Source organism: Haemaphysalis longicornis, unplaced genomic scaffold, assembly GCF_048455015.1.
Source record: "Haemaphysalis longicornis isolate Haplotype H1 unplaced genomic scaffold, Haemaphysalis longicornis Haplotype H1 scaffold_8, whole genome shotgun sequence".
Classification (NCBI taxonomy): Eukaryota; Metazoa; Arthropoda; class Arachnida; order Ixodida; family Ixodidae; genus Haemaphysalis; species Haemaphysalis longicornis.
The window spans coordinates 126,293,309-126,312,131 of NW_027526445.1; the positions used below are offsets into that span (position 1 = coordinate 126,293,309).

The following is an 18,823-nucleotide window of genomic DNA, read 5'->3' on the forward strand; positions in this document are numbered from 1 at the left end:
GTGGTCAACCCCTCACCTGTCCATAACCATTACAATCATCATTTGTACATAATCATCATCTCAAGTCGCGCGTGTGTGGAATCGCGATCTGGCAAGTAAAGGACGGAACCGTTCGCTCTGCTGCCTCCCTGAGAGAAGCGTCCTGTTTCCTTACAATATATACAGAAAGATAGGGCAGCAGTCTACAATGCCAAAGGAGGCATAGGGGTGTGGTTAGGCTCTTTTCTTTTTCACTACGGTTAATGAAGTAAACATTTTTTTTTAATATACAGAAGAAAGAAAGAAAGAAAAACACGCGCCCAGAGTGGGGACCGAACCCACGCCTTTCGATTACATGTCGAATGCCTTACTAATTCGGCTATCTGGGCGACTGTGTTCTCCTTCACTTTCTGGGCTATTTATATTTACTAGAAGTGTATCTGACGCTTGAGGGTGGTAGCCAGCGCCACTCTGACTACACGGGGAGAAGGGGACCTTCTTTTCAACCCCCGGGGCGTGACTCGAGCGTCTACAGCCTGTCTGTAGACGCTAGACAGGTCTACAGCCTGTCTACAGGTTAGTAGAGACAGAGACAAACGAGAAAGACGTAGAAAATAAAAATAAGTTTACTGACGTTTCAGGGAGAGGACTCCCTTTCTTCAGAGTCCTCTCCCTGAAACGTCAGTAAACTTATTTTTATCTTCTACGTCTTTCTCGTTTGTCTCTGTCTCTACTAACCTTATTTTTTTCGCGCTCTGTGTGAGTTTTTATCTTTTCAGACTATATATATATATATATGAATATATATATATATATATATATATATATATATATATATATATAATATCTAGATTATTTGTTTTCATTGCGCGATAAAGTTGACGCCATTCTCATCGAGACAAATCAGCCGTTGTAAGGAAGAAAGCTTGTATTCTCTTCCCATGGCCCCTTTAAGCCACCGCGCTGACATCAGAAGTACGCCGTCATATTCATCTCTCTATACTTAACGGCACGTGATCAGACGTCCCAGGCATCGGGCGTGGAACGTGTCCGGCAGTCATCTATCTCATGCGCTTTCTCTTTGGGCGCGCGGGGGCTTTCATTGAAAATGCCAGCCGTTGCCGCCGAGGCGTGCAGCGCTTATAATAAGCAGTCGTAGCACGCTCTAATGACAGTTTCACCCCGGAAGTAAGTGCACGCGCAGTTGAAGAGAGGCGTACGTACAAGCCCTGCTCCCCGTCATAAAGTAAAAGGCGGCAGCGATTAACATAAGTTGCAGCGCCTCATTTCACTCTTTCGCGCACCGACCCGCCCATACCTTGCGTTGACAGCCCGGCATTATAACATTTTTACCGGTGAATGGGCGAGGCTTTTTGAGAGGAAGAAGGAAACGGGACTCCCTATGTCCCTAGGGTCGGTGGCCAGACGCTTTGCAGCTCGGATGATTGCGTGTCTAGGACTGGAATCGGAACCTATCAGCAACGAGCTTTCCGTCCGTGCGTTGGTGTCGTTTGGTGCGAAGTGACTGTTTGTGATTTCGTCCTCATAATGCTGGGACTATCAGTTTTGAGAAACTCTGTGTCAGCTATGCACAATCTACCAGCGGTTTCTCTTCGTCTTTAGTGAAATGCGCTGCCGCTAATGTCTCCTGGAACTTTTATAACGATCAACCGTGGAAATGAAAAGCCTCGAGTGCTACTTCTTTATGAAGGCCCGGAAAGTTTTTGTCTGAACATATTTCTGGTCCAAGCTGTGATCTTGGGAATTTTGAAATGTAGTTTGATTTGGAGCTTTATCAGCAAACCGGTTCACCAGACTATTTGAGCGCTCACTGGACTGTGTATGCAAGAATTAGTAACGATATCATTATAATCACAACCGCTCCAAAGCAACATTTTTCACTCTCAAGAAAGCACATATTTCGAAGTTCGGAGTGTAGATTAAGCACTCTGACAGTGAAGGCGCCGCAAAAGCGAAAAGAAGAAGTTGTTAGTTGTAGACAGTTCCGTGTGGACGTTCGGCCGTGCGGATGCCGGCTTTCCCATCCGACATGCCACCCAGCTCGGCAACAACGGGGTTTCAGTCGCTCTACTTTGCACTTCCCGACAACCTCTCGCTGACCAAATGGGACGATCCGCTGGCGAGGAGAACCGTAAGTTCCTTTCCCTTTGCCTGTTGTGCGTACAAGTACTACACGCAAAAGGCACGCTTTCCTGTTTAGTGTAGTGTATAAAGTGCAAGGCATATGTTGTCTTTATTTATTGTTGTCCGTTCCGAACTTAAACTGCTTCCCTCTTTTGCAGTTTGATAGTAAATTAAACCGCGGTGATACGCGAATTTCAGGTTTTAGAAACCCACCATCAGCGTATTGAGGTACTAAGCAGGAAGACAGAACCTTGTAAAGACTACCAATGACTTCTATTTTGCGTGGTGTGAATGCATTCTGTGTCCGAAATTTTTATATTTCATCCCGCTGCACAGACATCTGTCTTCCCCCAGTTTTAACCGCGTATTGCAGCCATTCTGTTACCCCGGTGGTCTACCATTTGTTAGTGCTGCACATTACTCGCCCGGCTCAATTCCAAACTTATCTCGTAGCTTGATACGACTTGCCTCAAACACAGTTGGCTTGGTAATCCAAGATTCTTATTTCACACCTCCAAGCGTTGCACGTTTTGTGGGGAGCTTGGTCACGCTTCTAGGCTACACAAAGGTTTAAAATTGCCTGAAAGCTGTTGGTTACGCGAAATGTTGCGGTATTTCCAACAATTGTGATCTTTACCAGGAGGCAGCCCTGCGTCTTCGAACAGTGCGGCATGTTGTACTGGGTTCTGGAGTCCGTAGCATTCATACCACATGCAGACTTCTGTAAATCTCCACGAGGCCCTCAAACACCCACGCATCGCGTCATTGTCTACATAAAATTACAAAACCGCAAGCCCCTAGTGCGCTGATAATCGCGTATGACTGCTTCAGCTACCGCTGTAAAAGCGCCTTCCAAGCAATTCACTTGTGTACTGTAGTGAATCCAGCTTTAAAGAGGCTTGGTGTTTAGAAAACAAGCCACAGTACATACATATTTATGCTGTAACCAGAAAGAGAAAAGAAGGTGGCATAAACACTCAATTCTCGTTAGGCTGTAGGAAGCTGAAATCGTTAAGACCCGCGGGGGAAGTGCTATTGTAGTCCCTCGGGTTAGATGTTTTCCTCACCAAAGGGTGAACGCCAGAATGGGCTGCTGGTGTAGGTGAAGAGGTGGGGGTGATAAAAGTAAACCGGCGAAAAGGGAGAGGCATTGATGTTACAGATAAAATTCAAGCATACACGCAGAACAGTGATAATAATTACGAATACACATAAGGACGACAACCACCTAAATGAAACAATGAGACAAAAATCACGCACCGCTCCGTCTAACGACGACGACGGATGAACGCTAAGCTTTCTTGTGATGGATTCCTTGGTCTGTCAATTTCACATTGCGAGTATGGGCTATTCTCGAGGTATGCACTTCTCTAAAATACCCGCAGCAACTTTAGGGTGTGCACTCCCTAGGCCTAACCAGAGTCCTTCAATGCTTTGAAGGACTGTGGCCTAACGTTTGGTTCTGCTGCTTGGCGTGCACTTCTACCATGTCGAAATGGAGCAATCGGATCGATACTGACTTCATAACGCGAGGGACCCGTGTTCGATTCCTCTCACGCCAGGCGTTTATTTTTTTTTTTTTTTCGCTTCACCACGATCATCCATCATCATCGTCAAAGAATGTTGGCTTTCCTTCAGGCGTATTGGCGTACAACGGCATCAGTGCGGACACTGAAGCTTCGCTTTAAAAAGTAGTGGCATGGTATGCGTAAATTTAGCTTTTTCACATTGGCTTCATGTACTGCAGTAATGCATACATTACAGACAGTCTGAATTCGAACCGCACAAAGTAGGCTTATTCACACTTCACTGGTGACGCTTCCTCGGCTAGTATGTAGTAGTGAAGCCTAATTATGTACGTTTGGAAGCCCTGACGCCATTAACTCAATAAAGAGAGGAGGGGGAGGTATAGACGTCTATTAAAGCGAAATCTTCCTTCGTGGTACCGACGGCGTCCCGTCAAAAAACTAACGCATTTCCCCAGAGACCGGTTAGTCCACCGGAAAGTTCTGATAAGACGTCTGGATACACGGCGCATGCGTGAAACAGGGTTTCCATTGTGTCAAAACGGTTACTCGAAAATCGCAAAGGAACGCTCCTATACTCGGTGACAACTTAAGAACGGCACCGGAAGTTGCCGCTGTGACTTATCACCGTAGCCGGATGTTTCTCCGCGCGGCGCAAGTAGGGCGTTACTGGGAATATTTTGAACATGGCGTGTGCCGAATTCCCGTGATTTTTTGGACTTAATATGCTTATAAACGACTCCAGTGACGACAAACAAACTGCGTGAGACAAGGCAGACGATATCACGCATTCATAGCAAACCCCTTTCAAAACGCGCGCGCACTGACGTCACGGGTCCGGCGCTTTGGCGGAGTGATACACTACATGAGGTGGTGCCGTTCTTGAGTTGTAACCGAGTATAGATAAAACAATACACACACTGGAAGGAGTACAATAGTACACCTGTATCTCATAATTGCCATGTATCGGTATACATTTAGACCGTTCGTGGATGCTTTTTTTACCTGGTGTGCGAAAAACCTTTGCATGGCCGGGTCCGTTCTTCGTTTACGATTTGGGTCTTTGAAGGTTCCGCGATCGATCAGACGCCCTTTGAGCGAATTTTTTGACGCGCTTGACGCATTTTCGGTGTGGGAAAGGCTGCTTCACACTTCTGCAAACTTTCTTTAGAGAGGGTTGGTAAAATCGCAGAGTAATCTTAGTTGTTTGGTTGATAACGGGGCGAGGGACCTCCTTAATTAATGCAGGAAGCACAGCGTCTGGGCGGCCTGTCCGCTTGCGCTCGAAACAGCTCCGAAGGGGGGCGAAATAAATGCAGGATAACAACGCAAATTAGGTAAAAATATTTTTGCTGACACTGTTGCGGGTAGCGCAGAACATAGCAAAAATACGCCCAAAATAAACTCGCGCCAGCAGCAGTATTCGGCTGGCTCAAACCTTACACATCCGTATAATGTGCTGTTGGGCTAGTTGGTGCAGTATGTATCACGAAACTTGCGCTAAATGGACAGACAGACAGACAGACAGACGAAGGAAGACGGACGGAAGACGGACGAATTTCGAAATAGTTGTGAGTTGCGCGTCGTCCGTCTTCCTTCGTCTGTCTGTATGTCCATTTAGCGCAAGTTTCGGGATACTTACACATCCTCTCAACTTCCATTTGGTCTCCTGGAAAGAAAGCGCTACCAAGGCGATTCAACTCTGAACGCTGCGCGCCATAAGACAATTCTTCAGAACAAAGTTTCCGCCCAAATTTCTTGTAGTTTAAGAGTCTGATAAGATACGAATGAATAGATGGGACATACTTTGATTGATTGTGCACGGCTTTAACGCGCCGACGCTACACAGGAGATGAGGCGCGCCGTAGTGGAGGGCTCCGGATTAGTTTCGATCACCTGGAGACCTTTAACCTGCGGCGAAATCGCAAACACACGGCGTTTTTGCTTTTAGTCCCCATCACAAAAGCGGCAGCCGCGGCCGGGAATCGAACCCGCGACCTCGTGCTCTGTAGACACTGTAGACACTGTAGACCTCGTGCTCAGTAGACACTGAGCCACCGCGGCGGGTGATGCCCTAGCCTTAATGGTTGTGTTCATCGCCTTTTCTCATTCTAATGAGCATTAAGTTGTCGCTTGGTAACGTCAACTGCGTTCAGTATGTAGTACAACGCCATGGCTACTTAGCCACCACGGCGGGTTGGAGCATACTTTTATTTTAATTTGCAACATTCTTTGTACTGAAACTGTTCGTGCAGCTCACGGAGAAGTTTTCGCGGCCCCATCGTTCTCATTCATCTGAAGTGAATAGGTAGCATCTTGCTCGAAACATAACTGCTCCTAAACCTCCTCCTCACTCCAGCGTTGGGTGTACAGAGGAGGGATGACATTATTGGCCTTCAGTGGTTCTTATTATCTGTCTAGGACATCTGCAACGGAAAGGTAATATCCCGACTGCAAAATCCCTCCCCCGGAATCCCCTCCCTGCTTTGGTGGGAAGCAGGTGAAATGGTACTTTTTCTCTTGCGTAAAAAGAATGGGGAAAGAAGAAATGACGTGATTTCGGACCGTTTTGAGCGTCATGTCCTTTTAGGTTGGCCTATGGCAAATCGGAGGCGAAGAGCTACCTCATCTGAAACGTGCATCCCCTTCTGTCCTCTCCTCCCTTTAGTGATAAGCAGGTGACACGACCTTTGCCCTCTTGCAGAAGGGGTTGGAAGAACATGAATGAACTTGCCACGGATCGGTATATCTATCATTGCCTCCTACGACTTTCTCATGACCAACCATGCCGAAAATCCATCTAGTCTGGAACGGGCCTATTCTAACATTTTCATTCACTCATTTTTATTTGTCCGTACATATTTGAGCCTCTTAAGGGCTATAGCAGGAGTAGGTCTAGCACAAAACGATGAGTGAATGTGTGACACTTGAGGGAACGAAAAAAAAACACGCTCATGCGCATACACCACAATCCCCTTCCTCCACCTTCCCCTTTCCTCCCAGTTTAATGATGAGCGCGTGACACGACGGTTTTCCTCTTGGTGAGGAACAGAAGGAATGATGTTACTGAATAGGAGGAAGGACATCCCTGTCAGTTATGACTTGTTGAATTCTGGGAGTTCTGTCATTAAATGATCGTCCGGTTCACTGGACCGCTATTGCATCAGAAATCGACTCGCGCCATCTCTTTTATTCAAATTTTCCGCCTCGCGCCCAGCCCTCGCTGACGACGGCCCGCGACCGGTCGGGCAAGACGGCGCTGCACTACTGCGCCGAGAACCTGACGGTGGGCTGCGCCGAGCTGCTGCTGCTCTGCGAGCCGGGCCTGACGTCGGTGCAGGATGAGGAGGGCTACACCACGCTGCACTTCGCCGTCATCTCGGGAAACCGGACCATGGTGCGCTTCCTGGTCGAGCGCGGCGCCGACGTCAACTGCGTCGACAACGAGAAGCACTCCTGCGTACACTGGGCCACCGGTGAGAGAGGGTATATCGGTTGGCCGGCCGTCCAGCTCCTGGGTAGCCTTGATCACAACTCGCGAACTACACGTCATCAGAGCCCTGGTCTACCAGACGTGTAGCGGTCATTTTAAGTTGTGATTGGTTTGTCTAGTAAAAGTTCTCTTTTAGGGGCGAAGCTCCTTAAGGCGTGGGTCTGTCCATCCTCGACGTATGTATGTAGCCACCTCTAGTTTAGTTCTTGGATTGTTTACTAGATGGCGGTACTTGTATATGATGAAAAGATGCGCTTGGATTGTTTACTAGATGGCGTGGCTACCTCTAGTTTAGTTCTTGGATTGTTTACTAGATGGCGGGGAGCGTTGTAATAAAATCCGTTCGCTGTTGGCGCGCGCTCGGAGTCGCCCGATGGATAAAGGCCGACCTCCATGCAGCGAAATGTAGGCGAAAAGGCGGCGAACGTCGCCCGGCGGCGGCCGCTCCGCCACCGGCGTCGAAAATACGGCTGTTCGTCGGCGATCTACGCGAGCTAGATGTCGAACGCGCGGCGGCGAACGCGACCGGACCATCGGCGGCGTTCGCCGGGTCACGTTGCATGGAGGTTGGGGTGGACGAAAACTGAGCGGCCCGTCAAACCACGGCGTCCGCCGCAACCTCCACGGCGGCCGTGGAGGCTGCGGCGCGCGGTTTTACCGATGATTTCCCCTCAGGAGCTTCGCCCACTCATCATCCTTCACCCCGTGGATATGCTGTGAATTTTTTTCTCCTCGTAAGGCGTTGCCTTCTGCAATGCCACACAGGCGCCACACTCTGTAAGCTGTAAGAAATTGTGTCGCCCAAAGAAAACATGTACATGTACAATACTGGGATCGCTGGCGAACAACTGATGGACAGGACCAATTCAGGGCTAATTCATCTGCTGATTGAACTAGTAAGCCATTCGAAAGCGTTAAGGCAAATCACAAAGCAAAGCGTCTCGTGCTTCAAGATTAGTAACCTCTTCGGCAACGCGAGGCAGGAGCGAGGCGTCTCCGGCGTTGAGCTGGCCATTCGTGCATTCGCATTCCCAAATGATAACAACTGTTTTAGTGTCCTCTGGCAATTATCTATAGCTTTCCTATGCGTTCTATCCAAGCATACACTGTCCCGTCGCAAACTGCTCACCCTGTACTTAGCCATGCGCCTTCAAATGAACTGTGCTACCAAAACTATTCGCGCAGTGTGCGGTGAGCTGGAGTGCATGGACATCCTGGTGTCGGCGGGCGCCAACCCTTCCACAGCGGACATCCACGGGGCCTACCCGATCCACTACGCGGCTCAGATGTGTGGCCCAAACAGCGAGATGGGAAACGACGTGCGCGTCGGCCTGGCCGCGCTGCGCAGGCTCATCGAGCTGGGCGTGGACGTGAGCGTCAGGGACCAGGACGGAAGGCCGCCGCTCCTCTGGGCCGCCAGCGTCGGTGAGCGTTGTTATTACAGCGAAGTCTTCTATGTTTCACCGATGGCGTCCGTGCGCAGCACAGAACGCACTGCAGGAATACCAGCTTTCTCTGACGACGATGACGACAGCGAGGCCATCCGTTTTATTTACAACAGATTTGGACGCACATCAATTACAGAACTTACTGCTCGAACAAAACTACCAACACTAACAGAAAGGAGCCGTTTAAACAGACTGAAATTTCTTTCAACTTATACAGGGACATTACAAGACAAAGCTTACAGAACTCTTCGAATTTTCGTCCGGACGCGCTGTTCCACGAAGGCATGACCTCACAATAACGCCTTATATAACCCGTAACAACTGCTTTAAGTATTACTCCTTTTTGCAAACTATAAACGATTATGTTGCCTATATGTTGCATATATGTTATATCGCCGATATGTTGTAATTTCATTCACCGGTTATTGAATGGGCTTTGCTGACCTGGTGCTTTGCCGTTGTGATACTTCAGGGACGAGGCCTCGTCAGGCGGCTAGGACACCCTTTGCCCCGTTTACCACGGCAGAAGACACAAGTGCCTCGCACATTGTGTGAGGCACTTGTACCTTGTTTAAATAAAGCAAAAAAACAAACAAACACTAGCGCAAAGAACAAATTACGTGAGGTGCGGTCTCGTGACCATGGTTCCCGAAACGGCTGTGGCGTTTCGTTATCGCCTCACCAGCGCGAGGAGCATCGTAAGAGGCAGGACCGCACCTCTTGGAGAGCAGTGGTGGGTACTAGCTCCCTGTTTTCACTTGAGATGAGGGAGAACGTGATTTGATACCCAGTCTTGATTCACAAGTGAACGCCGACGAAGGACTCAGATCCTTTGAGAAGTGCCGCAGCTACGGAGTGAGAACAAGGAGTGCAAAACACTAAGAAATTCTATGGTGCAAACAGCGTTTCCTAGGGCGGCCAGTTAACGTCACAACCGCTTGGCCAAGGTTACGCTAGCGGCATCTGTAATTGGAGAAGAAACTGCGTGGCCGTCGCGATCGTCATTTCACTCCGCAGACCGAGAATGAGTTGTGCCCGCTGTTATTTCGTCCATCAGGTGCCGCCACCTTCTCCTCCGCCGTCGCAGTTACGAAGATTTGTAGCGCGCGTTGGTTTTCATTGTGAAAGTACCTGGCCGCACGCCCGCGCCCGCCGCAATGGTCTGTTTCGCCACCTGAATATAATCTTGCTCCGTTGGAAAAATATTCTTTCTAGGGAAATACTCGTTAGTAATTTAGAGATCGTATTTTTAGTACCTGATTGATCTCCTTAGCGAACATTTTCATTCGGTCCCTTTTCTGGAAGTGGTTTCTGGCCTAGGGGGCCTAGGCATGCTTCAGCGCCTGAGCACCTGCTTCAGCACCTGTGCGCCTAAACCTTGCTTCAGCGGGTTAGGTAGTTCTCAGATTGAAAATAAAAAAAAATCATGTATACCTCTGTCTAAACTACAATGATTGGCGAATGCGAACCTATCCAAAATCAAGTCTACACCAATCAAACCAACCCAGAAAGGAGCCGACCCATATCACACCACCTTATCATACACATAAGGTATTCCTTATCGGGACGGTTAACTGCACTGTGATTTGGCTCTCTCTTGCTTTACTGATACGGGCATTCCATGTCTTTCCCTGGCGTTCAGCAATCGTCGCCGTTAGACGGAGGTGTGCATTTTGTCTAATTTTGAAAGTCCGCGCACCCCTTTTCAAATCCAACCTGCTTCCACCGTGCCGAATGGTGCAATCGGGTAGACGTCCGCTTCTTATCGCGACGTGTCCAGGTTCGATTCCGACCACGGGAAGCGTTGTAATTTATCTTCACTTCACCCGCTATCATCACCGTCAGGAATAGTTAACTTTCCTGCAGTGCTTTTTGGGTGGTCTAGAGAAAGAGACAATCTTCAATGAGACTGGCGATGTCAAGGTGACTGGCTTGCTACGCCAGATGAACGCGGTGACAATGATGATTATAATTTTAACTATTTACAAAGCCTGATAAAGACTATTTACTATTCAAGACTATTTTAACTATACACAAAGCCTGATCTTATAGGTAGGCCAATAAAGCTTTAGAGACTATTCTAGGACACCGACCCTACAATCGACTTCGCAGAAGGCAACAAAAGGCCGTTTGTGTTTTATGAAAGAAGCAGGCTTAGCCGAAATGCTACAGTGCCCGCAATGGGAATAAAGTGTGTGCTGGCCGTGCTCCTTTCCCATCTTTTATCCCTGCCCTCTCTTCCATCCCCTGCACACCCCTTCCTGAGTGTCGAGTAGCAATCTGGGCTCAAAGCCTGGATGACCTCTCGACCTTTCCGTTCTCTCTCTCTCTCTCTCTCTCTCTCTCTCTCTCTCTCTCTCTCTCTCTCTCTCTCTCTCTCTCTCTCTCTCTCTCTCTCTCTCTCTCTCTCTCTCTCTCTCTTGTAGCACGATAGACACGCTTGTAAGAATTCCAGGGACTTAATGCGTCTCTCAGTTCTAGTCCTACGGAGAGCGGCCGGCCCAGAGACACTGCGAGAGACACACTTTGAGATGACATCAGTGAAATGCTGAAAGCTTCACATTAACAAAATTCCCGATGCTTTCACTGATGATTAACGCAGAGACCCGCCCGAGCAAGACCTATTGCCCTTCTGGAAGCAGTGATGCTATCCTGGCTCTGGTCAACGCGGGGGCGGACGTCTCGGCAACGGACAAGGATGGTCTCACAGGTGAGTACTTCATCGAGGTCAGCTACAAGTCTTACCAGCAGGATCTCGCTGTGGGGGATGGCTCTGTGTTGGTGGAATATTGCATTCCGTAGACTGGCTATACCAGCCTAACGATAGTAGCAAGTTTGCTCCCAAACCGATAAACCAGTAACCGATATGGACACTATTGCCGTGCTTATTAAGTGAAAAATATGCAGCTGATCTAGTTCTCCCTGTCGGCCCTTATCAGCCTTTTCTGTCCATCAATTATAGCATGCTCAATTTAGTCTTGAAGGTCTCAGTACGTGTTGTGAAGACACGTTTATAAGTCAAAGGCATTCACTAGGTCCGTTCTTAGTCCGTTGGAGTGATCGAGCTGGGACGGGGCTGTGCCACAGGTTCGCGCTCGATCGCATTCTGGAGGTCCTGGGTTCGACGGCCACCCAGAACTAAATGCAAGAAATTTTGCTTTCAACCCAATAACCAAACTGTATTTCCAGGAGCTTCCCTGATCAGTTGATCGCCCAATCGAGCATTCGTTCGCTTTTTTTTTTTTTTTTTTTTGCGCATTCAGCAATATTCTGTGCTATTCATCGGAAATTTTGTGTTTCATCTCTTGCTCCCAAAACCGTATTTTCGACCTACCGAGTTCAGCAATACATTCGCAACAAATGTGTATGCCTTACTATGTGGGCATGTACAAACGTTTGTGCGTACGGATGAACACACAGACATGTGTATGTATTTGTGATGTTTGCCTGTTTGATTGCTTGTTTGTCCGGTGTATACTAGGGCGGGACACGTAGCGCGGATGAGTGACAACTGTGGACTACAAAGGTGGTGGAGTGACCACCGAGAGACAGGACTAGAAGTAGAGGAACACCCTTATAAAGGGACGAAACCGGGAAATTTGGAGGCAAAAAATGGACTAGGATAGGCACCGGCAACCTTTTGAGGTGGAGGGCCGAGTTGCATGAAGCTGTCCCGGCGGAGGGCTGGGCGGAAAATCGGGTGGGGGGAGAGGGCCTTTGCAGGAAAAGAGAAAACCAGTTAGGCGAATTGACAGCAGTATTTGACAATAATTGACACTATTGGATGTAATTGTGAATATGGGGTGAAATTCCCACCGGAAGCGATCAAATATCTGTTCTTGTCTCCAGTCTAAACCCCATTTGAGGTCAAAACTGGCTTGTCGGCCTACGGATGAGTGGTAACGTGGGGTGGGTGGGCGCATAATACAACCCCGCGGGCCGCAGGTTGCCGACCCCTGGTCTAGGACATCGCAGGGAGGGAACGGCTGGTGGGACATGGGAGAGGTTTTCGTCCTACAGTTCACACAGTGCTGAAGAACGCCCACAATCTATGATGTATTATTGGGTACGAGTGACGAAAGCAACGGCAGACATTTCTGGTATGTCTCTTTCCTTGAAGGGGAATTCCAACCTCGTGCAGTTGTTCTTACATATGGTTGTTTATTGATTCGGAAGGAAACGGGAAAGAAATATGCACTGCGTAGCTATAATACTGTACCATGTCGCCGGGTACACCTGCATACAACGCAGTGCAAGGTAGGGGAGAGGAGAATAGGGTGAGAGAATAGGACAGACGAGGAAATAGTAATATGGGAGCGGTAGAAAGTTTGTAGGCCCGCCGAGTAGATGGAGCCATCTCTTTGACCATGTCCGCAGCGCTGCACTGCGCGGCGAGCCGCGGCCACGTGGACTGCCTGGAGACGCTGGTGTCACTGTGCGGCGCCGACGTGGACGCTGTGGACAGCAACGGCTGCTCGGCACTCTTCTACGCCGTCACGCTGGGACATGCCGACTGCACGCAACTGCTACTCAAGTATGGCGCGGCCGCCAACCGGCAGGACCACAAGGGCAGGACGTGCGTGGGCCACTACTCACTCTTCTTTTAAGTGCGGTGCATTTTTTGGGCCTCGTCTTGTCGTAGCTCGTCCAGGGTCACTGTATCTAGCCACCGCACCTGAACAGAGGCATCGAAAAGATCAAACCTGCGTACATCGCGTTACGATGCCGATGTCAATCCCATTGTACTACCGAGGCACACGTTGCTCCTATGCAAACTGTTGGGGGTGATCTTTGCGCTGTGCCATTGCCACAGTGACTGTCGGTGCTGGGCCGCAAATGAACGCAATAGCATAAAATGAGGAAAGCATCATGACTTCAGGCATTAATTACCCCAAATTAACGAAAACTCAATCCAGTGTCCCTTTATAGGCAATTTCAGGGGCCGTGGTGCCCTCTCTTGGCTGCTTTCGGTATCAACGGCAGGCTGATACTGAAACTAGTCAAGAGAGGGCGCCACAGACCCGCTGGCGAAGCACTAGCTGCTCCGCGGGTGACAGCTTTCACGTTGAGTGGAACTGCTTTAAATTTTTGTCGCGATAAGCCCTCGTGAATGCCAAAAATTAGCTGAGTTATTCGGTTCTCCAGAAAGTGCAAGGAAAGGAAAACCGTTCCACGTGTTCGGCGTTCGTTCAAAAACATTACTTTGTGTTTTTTTTTTTTTTTTTTTTTTACAGTGAAGGCGTTCACTTCTAACCCCTGTATACATTAGGGTGCCTCGATGCGCGCCCGCTCCGCTGAGGGTGAGGACAACCGCGTCGTCTGCTAGCGCGACCGCCATTTTCTTGCATCCGCTGGACGCAGGGCGCGCGTTTGCTGCGTGACGCGCCTTGATAGTGCTGGTCTCGCTAACAGTGTGGGCTTGATTTGGCTTTACTTTTGATATACATTCCTTTTTATGGTACATGAACAGAAGAGTAAGGTTCTGGTGGAGGATTCTCTATTTTGAGATGATTAGCGAAGGTATGGTGAAAGCCTGTCTTTTTTTTACGATAGTTGACACGGCGGGCAACTTCTCGCCGTCGTTGTAATACCGGCGCCGTGAACTTGCTGTCGTTGCGTTTACATATAAACATAGCAGAAAGTAGGCGAAGTACACGAAGGTAGGGAACTGCTAGATATTCAAGTACGAATCTCCGGCACGCTTGTGTCCACTGAAACTATTATGCGGTACTTAGATATATAGGATTGCCTGGCGGCAAACTGTTTCATGCATGCACTGTGCAATCGAAACATTATTGATTGATTGATTGATTGATTGATTGATTGATTGATGAGGGTTAACGCGCCTTCGCTAAATAGGCGATGAGGAGCGCCGTTGTGAAGGGCTCCGGATTAATACCTAGGGATGCGCCGAAATCTCGAACACACGGGCGTTTTGTATTGTCTCCATCAGAAAAGCGGCCGCCGCGGCGAGAATCTTACTAGCGTCCTTGGTCTGAAATCTAAACATAAAGGCTTACACGGAAGTAGGAATAGTCATTTAATACCTTGAAGCAAAAATACATTTTGTACAAAATGATGAACAACATACTCCACTGCTGTTACCTAATACATTATGTGCAAAATGATACAAACACACTTCAATGATTACGCTAGAATGCTTTCGAACTTGCTTTTTGAGGTTTTGAATTGCGTTCTTAGCATGTGTGTGATGTTCTTGAAGTACGGTATATCTTTTTTCCAGGTCTGCCAACTGCTTTTTCAACTCAGCACAATCCCTGTGTGTCTCAGTAGCTGTGACAGTTTTATTTCCCGAGTTTGGAATTCCGACATTCAAAGCTTCAACCCCTGGGCTGTAGAATTGGAGGTTTTCCGATGACGTCTCTTGTGATACCGTTTGAGTTGACTCGGGGAGCATTTCCGCTGTCTCTGATTATGCGTGAGGTTCTTCAGCGGGGTTGTCCATCTCTTCATTGTTGGATGTGGGCTCAGGCTGCGTTCTGTCTCTGGGTGGCTTTCGCCCCTTTGGAGCAACTGGAAGTAGAACGATATGCAAACCAATGATCAAATTAAGCAGTAAGTTCAGGGAAAGCGTGGTAATCAGGGGAACGGGAAATCAAGACAAAGAAGAAAGCGGGAACACTGCATGACAGGCATCTCAGCATTTACACTTGTCATAATTAACCAGGGCGAGCGATTGTGCCTTTTCCGGTGGAAATTGATTAAGTGGATGCGTGAGGTTAAGGTTGTTGCATGGGCTGATCGACATTACAGTTGAATAGGTGGAAGTGACTCCCGATAAGAGCAGGAGAAGCAGCATCGACACATATACATACTTGCATGCATGCGTAACGTGTGAAAGTCAAAATAAGTGAAGCATGCCAGACCGACGGCTCAGATGCCATGGAACGTTTCCCAGCAGCCACCACCGATTTCTTTGGTAATGTACGTTCTTATACGAAAACACGCAGTGAATCAAATGGTAAATGCCTACCTCTGATTGGGAAAGGCGTTGGCACAGCATTTGGCTTCAGCTTCTTCCATCCTTCTGCTCGGTTTTGTTCAAAACAGGATCCTTTCAAGTGAGCCTGCACGATAAATTGTCAATATAGGTGCCTTTTCTCTCGAGCAATAAGAATAAATGACGTGAAATCAAGCAAATCGAACAAACTGGCATCCACGCATATCGGCACACATCCGCACATGATTAACAAAATAGAGGTGTAATTGACACATTTCTTTTCACCTTCATGCGCTACTTTTATGGCATGATAAGCGAGAACAAATGTCTTAAATCTCATACTTTTTGCGCACAACCAGACTTATAACAGCCCTTAAGTTGAGACAACGCAGAGAAACACGAGCATAACGCGTCGGATGCAGTTTTACGCTTCGGGATATATCATTCCGACTGCCAAAAATGCGCTTTTGGTAAAGTAAGCGTGATGCGCTGGGATGACGCTTCGGGACTGAGAAAGGTCGCACACCTTCTTACAACGAGTGCCTTATTTCGTGATACAAAGTGAAATGACTGATGGTGCAAAGCGCCACACGTTTTATTCGACCCCCGCTTTAAGAGGCCACGTCCGTTTGCATCAATCAAATATAAAAAGGCCGCAAAGGCGTGATGAAACCTCCAACATAAACATATAAAACCGTACGTCTGCTATCTAGAAACAGCGACACAGACAAGCTGGCAATAGCCCCAAATGGATTTGGCACTGCTGAGAAGCCAGGTACTTACACTGCATATGCAGGAGTGGTTCGTCGGCTGCCACTTGTCCCGCTTGATCTTCACCGGCCACAGAAGCTGCCTTTTTTTGGTCCATAGCAAACGAAAACGCCCTCCAGACATTTTTAGCGCTGTTAGAACACTGGGGAACGCAGCACTCAGGCATTCTGCAGAAAACTTTGTGAAGAGCGCCGCTTTTCGCGCGTCTAGCGCGGGAGTCGGCGGCGGTGCGATGCAAGAAAATGGCGGCGGCGCCTCCCGAGAACCGGTCTTGGCGGCGCCGACCCCTTCAAAGAGTGGCGCCACCCTCAGCGGAGCGGGCGCGCATCGAGGCACCCTAGTATACATGACCTGCATGCGCTCCCAGTGGGAATGTGCTCCCCGAACCGGGAAATATCGAACAGCAGAAATCGGGGAAGCGCGAGAAAGGCGCGGCGGGAAATTTAAAGTGTGAATCATAGCATTCCATACAAGGGAAAGAGGGAGTGGTGGTAAGCACGAGAGCGGGGAATTATCCGCCAACATAAATTAACCCGTCGTCCTCGTTCATGACAAGCGAAAGGCTCCATGTCATTTCAAAATATTTTAAAAACACCCGCGCAAGCGCGCTGGGAGTCGCGACTGAACTTTGACCCGCCCTTGAAGCTAAAGGAAAAGACGGGTGCACTCTCACTGGGGCAATGGGGTCCTACAGTTATAATTGCTCTAGTATTAGTAGCAGTCGTACGCGCTGAGATGATCAGGAAGTTGTATGTATACGTGTGTGCGCGTGTACTTGTGCATGTGTACCTTCGGGGGTTGGGGTGGGAGTGCGTGGTTGCTATAAAGGGCTGAAACCTACATTGCATTACTCCTATTCACAGTCACATACAGACGAAAGCTGTGGGGAAGTGATCACTCCTCAATGCCATCGCATTTGAATGTCCGGCATAGTTTCCTTAGATATTTATGCGCATTTACTGCCCACTGCCATGTCGCCGTACACGGGGTTCGTTGTGCAGGCCCGCGCACTGCGGAGCAGCGAAGGGCCAGATGGAGACGCTCAAGATCCTGTGGCAACACGGCGCCAACCTGTACATGCGCAACCAGCGGGGCGACCTGCCTCTCCACGAAGCCGTCCAGTCTGGAAGGAAAGGTATTCAAAGCTGGGGTGGTATTCTCGTGTTGGTCCATTCTGAAAACGTCCGTTTTACATCCGTTTTATTGTGACGTACTTCCAGTTGTCGACGAGCTTTTAGTTGTCCTTTACGCAACTGTTCTTGTAAACACATTTTAAACGATTAAACCTATTTTAAACTATCTTTTATGTGTTTATTGTTCCGCCGGCGAGCCAACAAGGCGACGAAAATTCGTCTGCTCAAAATCGTCTCCTCCGAGAAGCCGCGGGTGATAGCTCAGCCGTGCTTGCATGGCGTCACATCCGGGGGCTCACTTTTAGCCAGTGAGGGCTTGCTCAAAACAGACACTTTTGAAATGGACATAAAACGGACAAAACACGAGAATTCCGCCCCTGTTTAACATACGTGCGGCCGATACACGCTTCAATATGAACAGTCTTATTTTTAACACAACAAGTGAACAATTTTGAACCATTATTACGGACTGCCAAGCCGCTTGCAGGAATTACCTAAATGGACGCATATCGCAACCCACCTTGACAATTCTACAACAAGCGAAACCACTGCCAGAGCTCCAAATAATTTAGACTCCAGGTCACGAATCCCTGGGGGTAACGAGACGGCATACGCCGCTGCCCGTGTTCATTCACTCCGGGCTGTTTAACACCAGGGCCACGTAACCCCCTTTGAAGCAACAGTTTTATCCCACCCCACTGCAAACATCCGCCGCAGTACTCGCGCACTATAGGAAAGCACGTCGCAAATACTCATCCCCCCCACCTCTCTCGTGATGAAGCTACCACTTACGGCGACTACAGACAACTCCTACCACAAAACACCCTTCTACATGCCATGTATCTCAGTCTATATCCTGCCGCATGCAAATCCTGTCCCCAACCACGCACCCTTACCACATGATATGGTAGTGCCAGCAATCCCCTACCCTCATCCCCAACCCCAACCCTACCTATGAGCAGTGGATGGAGCTGCTGTACATTATCATAACGCAGCTCTTTATGGCACTTTCCAGAGTCTGGTGGCTCGGACGTAAAACTCATGCGTAACGGTGCTCGTAAAATATACCGGCGGGTCCGTAACCGACCACTCCTCGCCGTCGGTGCTGAGTCAGAGCGGTTTTTGAAAGGCGTAGAGTCAGTTTGTCTAGGCCAAAAGCTTGCCGGTGTTTCTTACCTCTGGAAATATTTACTGTCGAACTTCCGGTTAGAAATTGTTGGGAAGGGAAACGACTCTGAGGCGCCGTGGGATACACCAGACAAGCAGGAAGTTTCGTTCAGAAACAACGTTCACGGAAGCTTTAGGCACGAGTGCAATGCAAGAATCTCTGAGCTCGAGGAGTGGGCTTCATCGTGCAAGACGTTTTG

General features: G+C 48.7%; 1 protein-coding gene across 1 annotated transcript in view; it reads left to right on the top strand.

Moving 5' to 3' along the window:
• LOC144150271 (uncharacterized) overlaps positions 1–18,823 on the top strand; it is a 139,297-nt gene that overhangs the window by 86,253 nt on the left and 34,221 nt on the right. Inside the window, exons 3-7 of the mRNA XM_077682133.1 lie at positions 6,868–7,126; positions 8,329–8,568; positions 11,194–11,301; positions 12,969–13,167; positions 17,325–17,458. Coding sequence (XP_077538259.1) covers positions 6,868–7,126; positions 8,329–8,568; positions 11,194–11,301; positions 12,969–13,167; positions 17,325–17,458 — 940 coding nt within the window. The remainder of the gene's footprint in view (positions 1–6,867; positions 7,127–8,328; positions 8,569–11,193; positions 11,302–12,968; positions 13,168–17,324; positions 17,459–18,823) is intronic.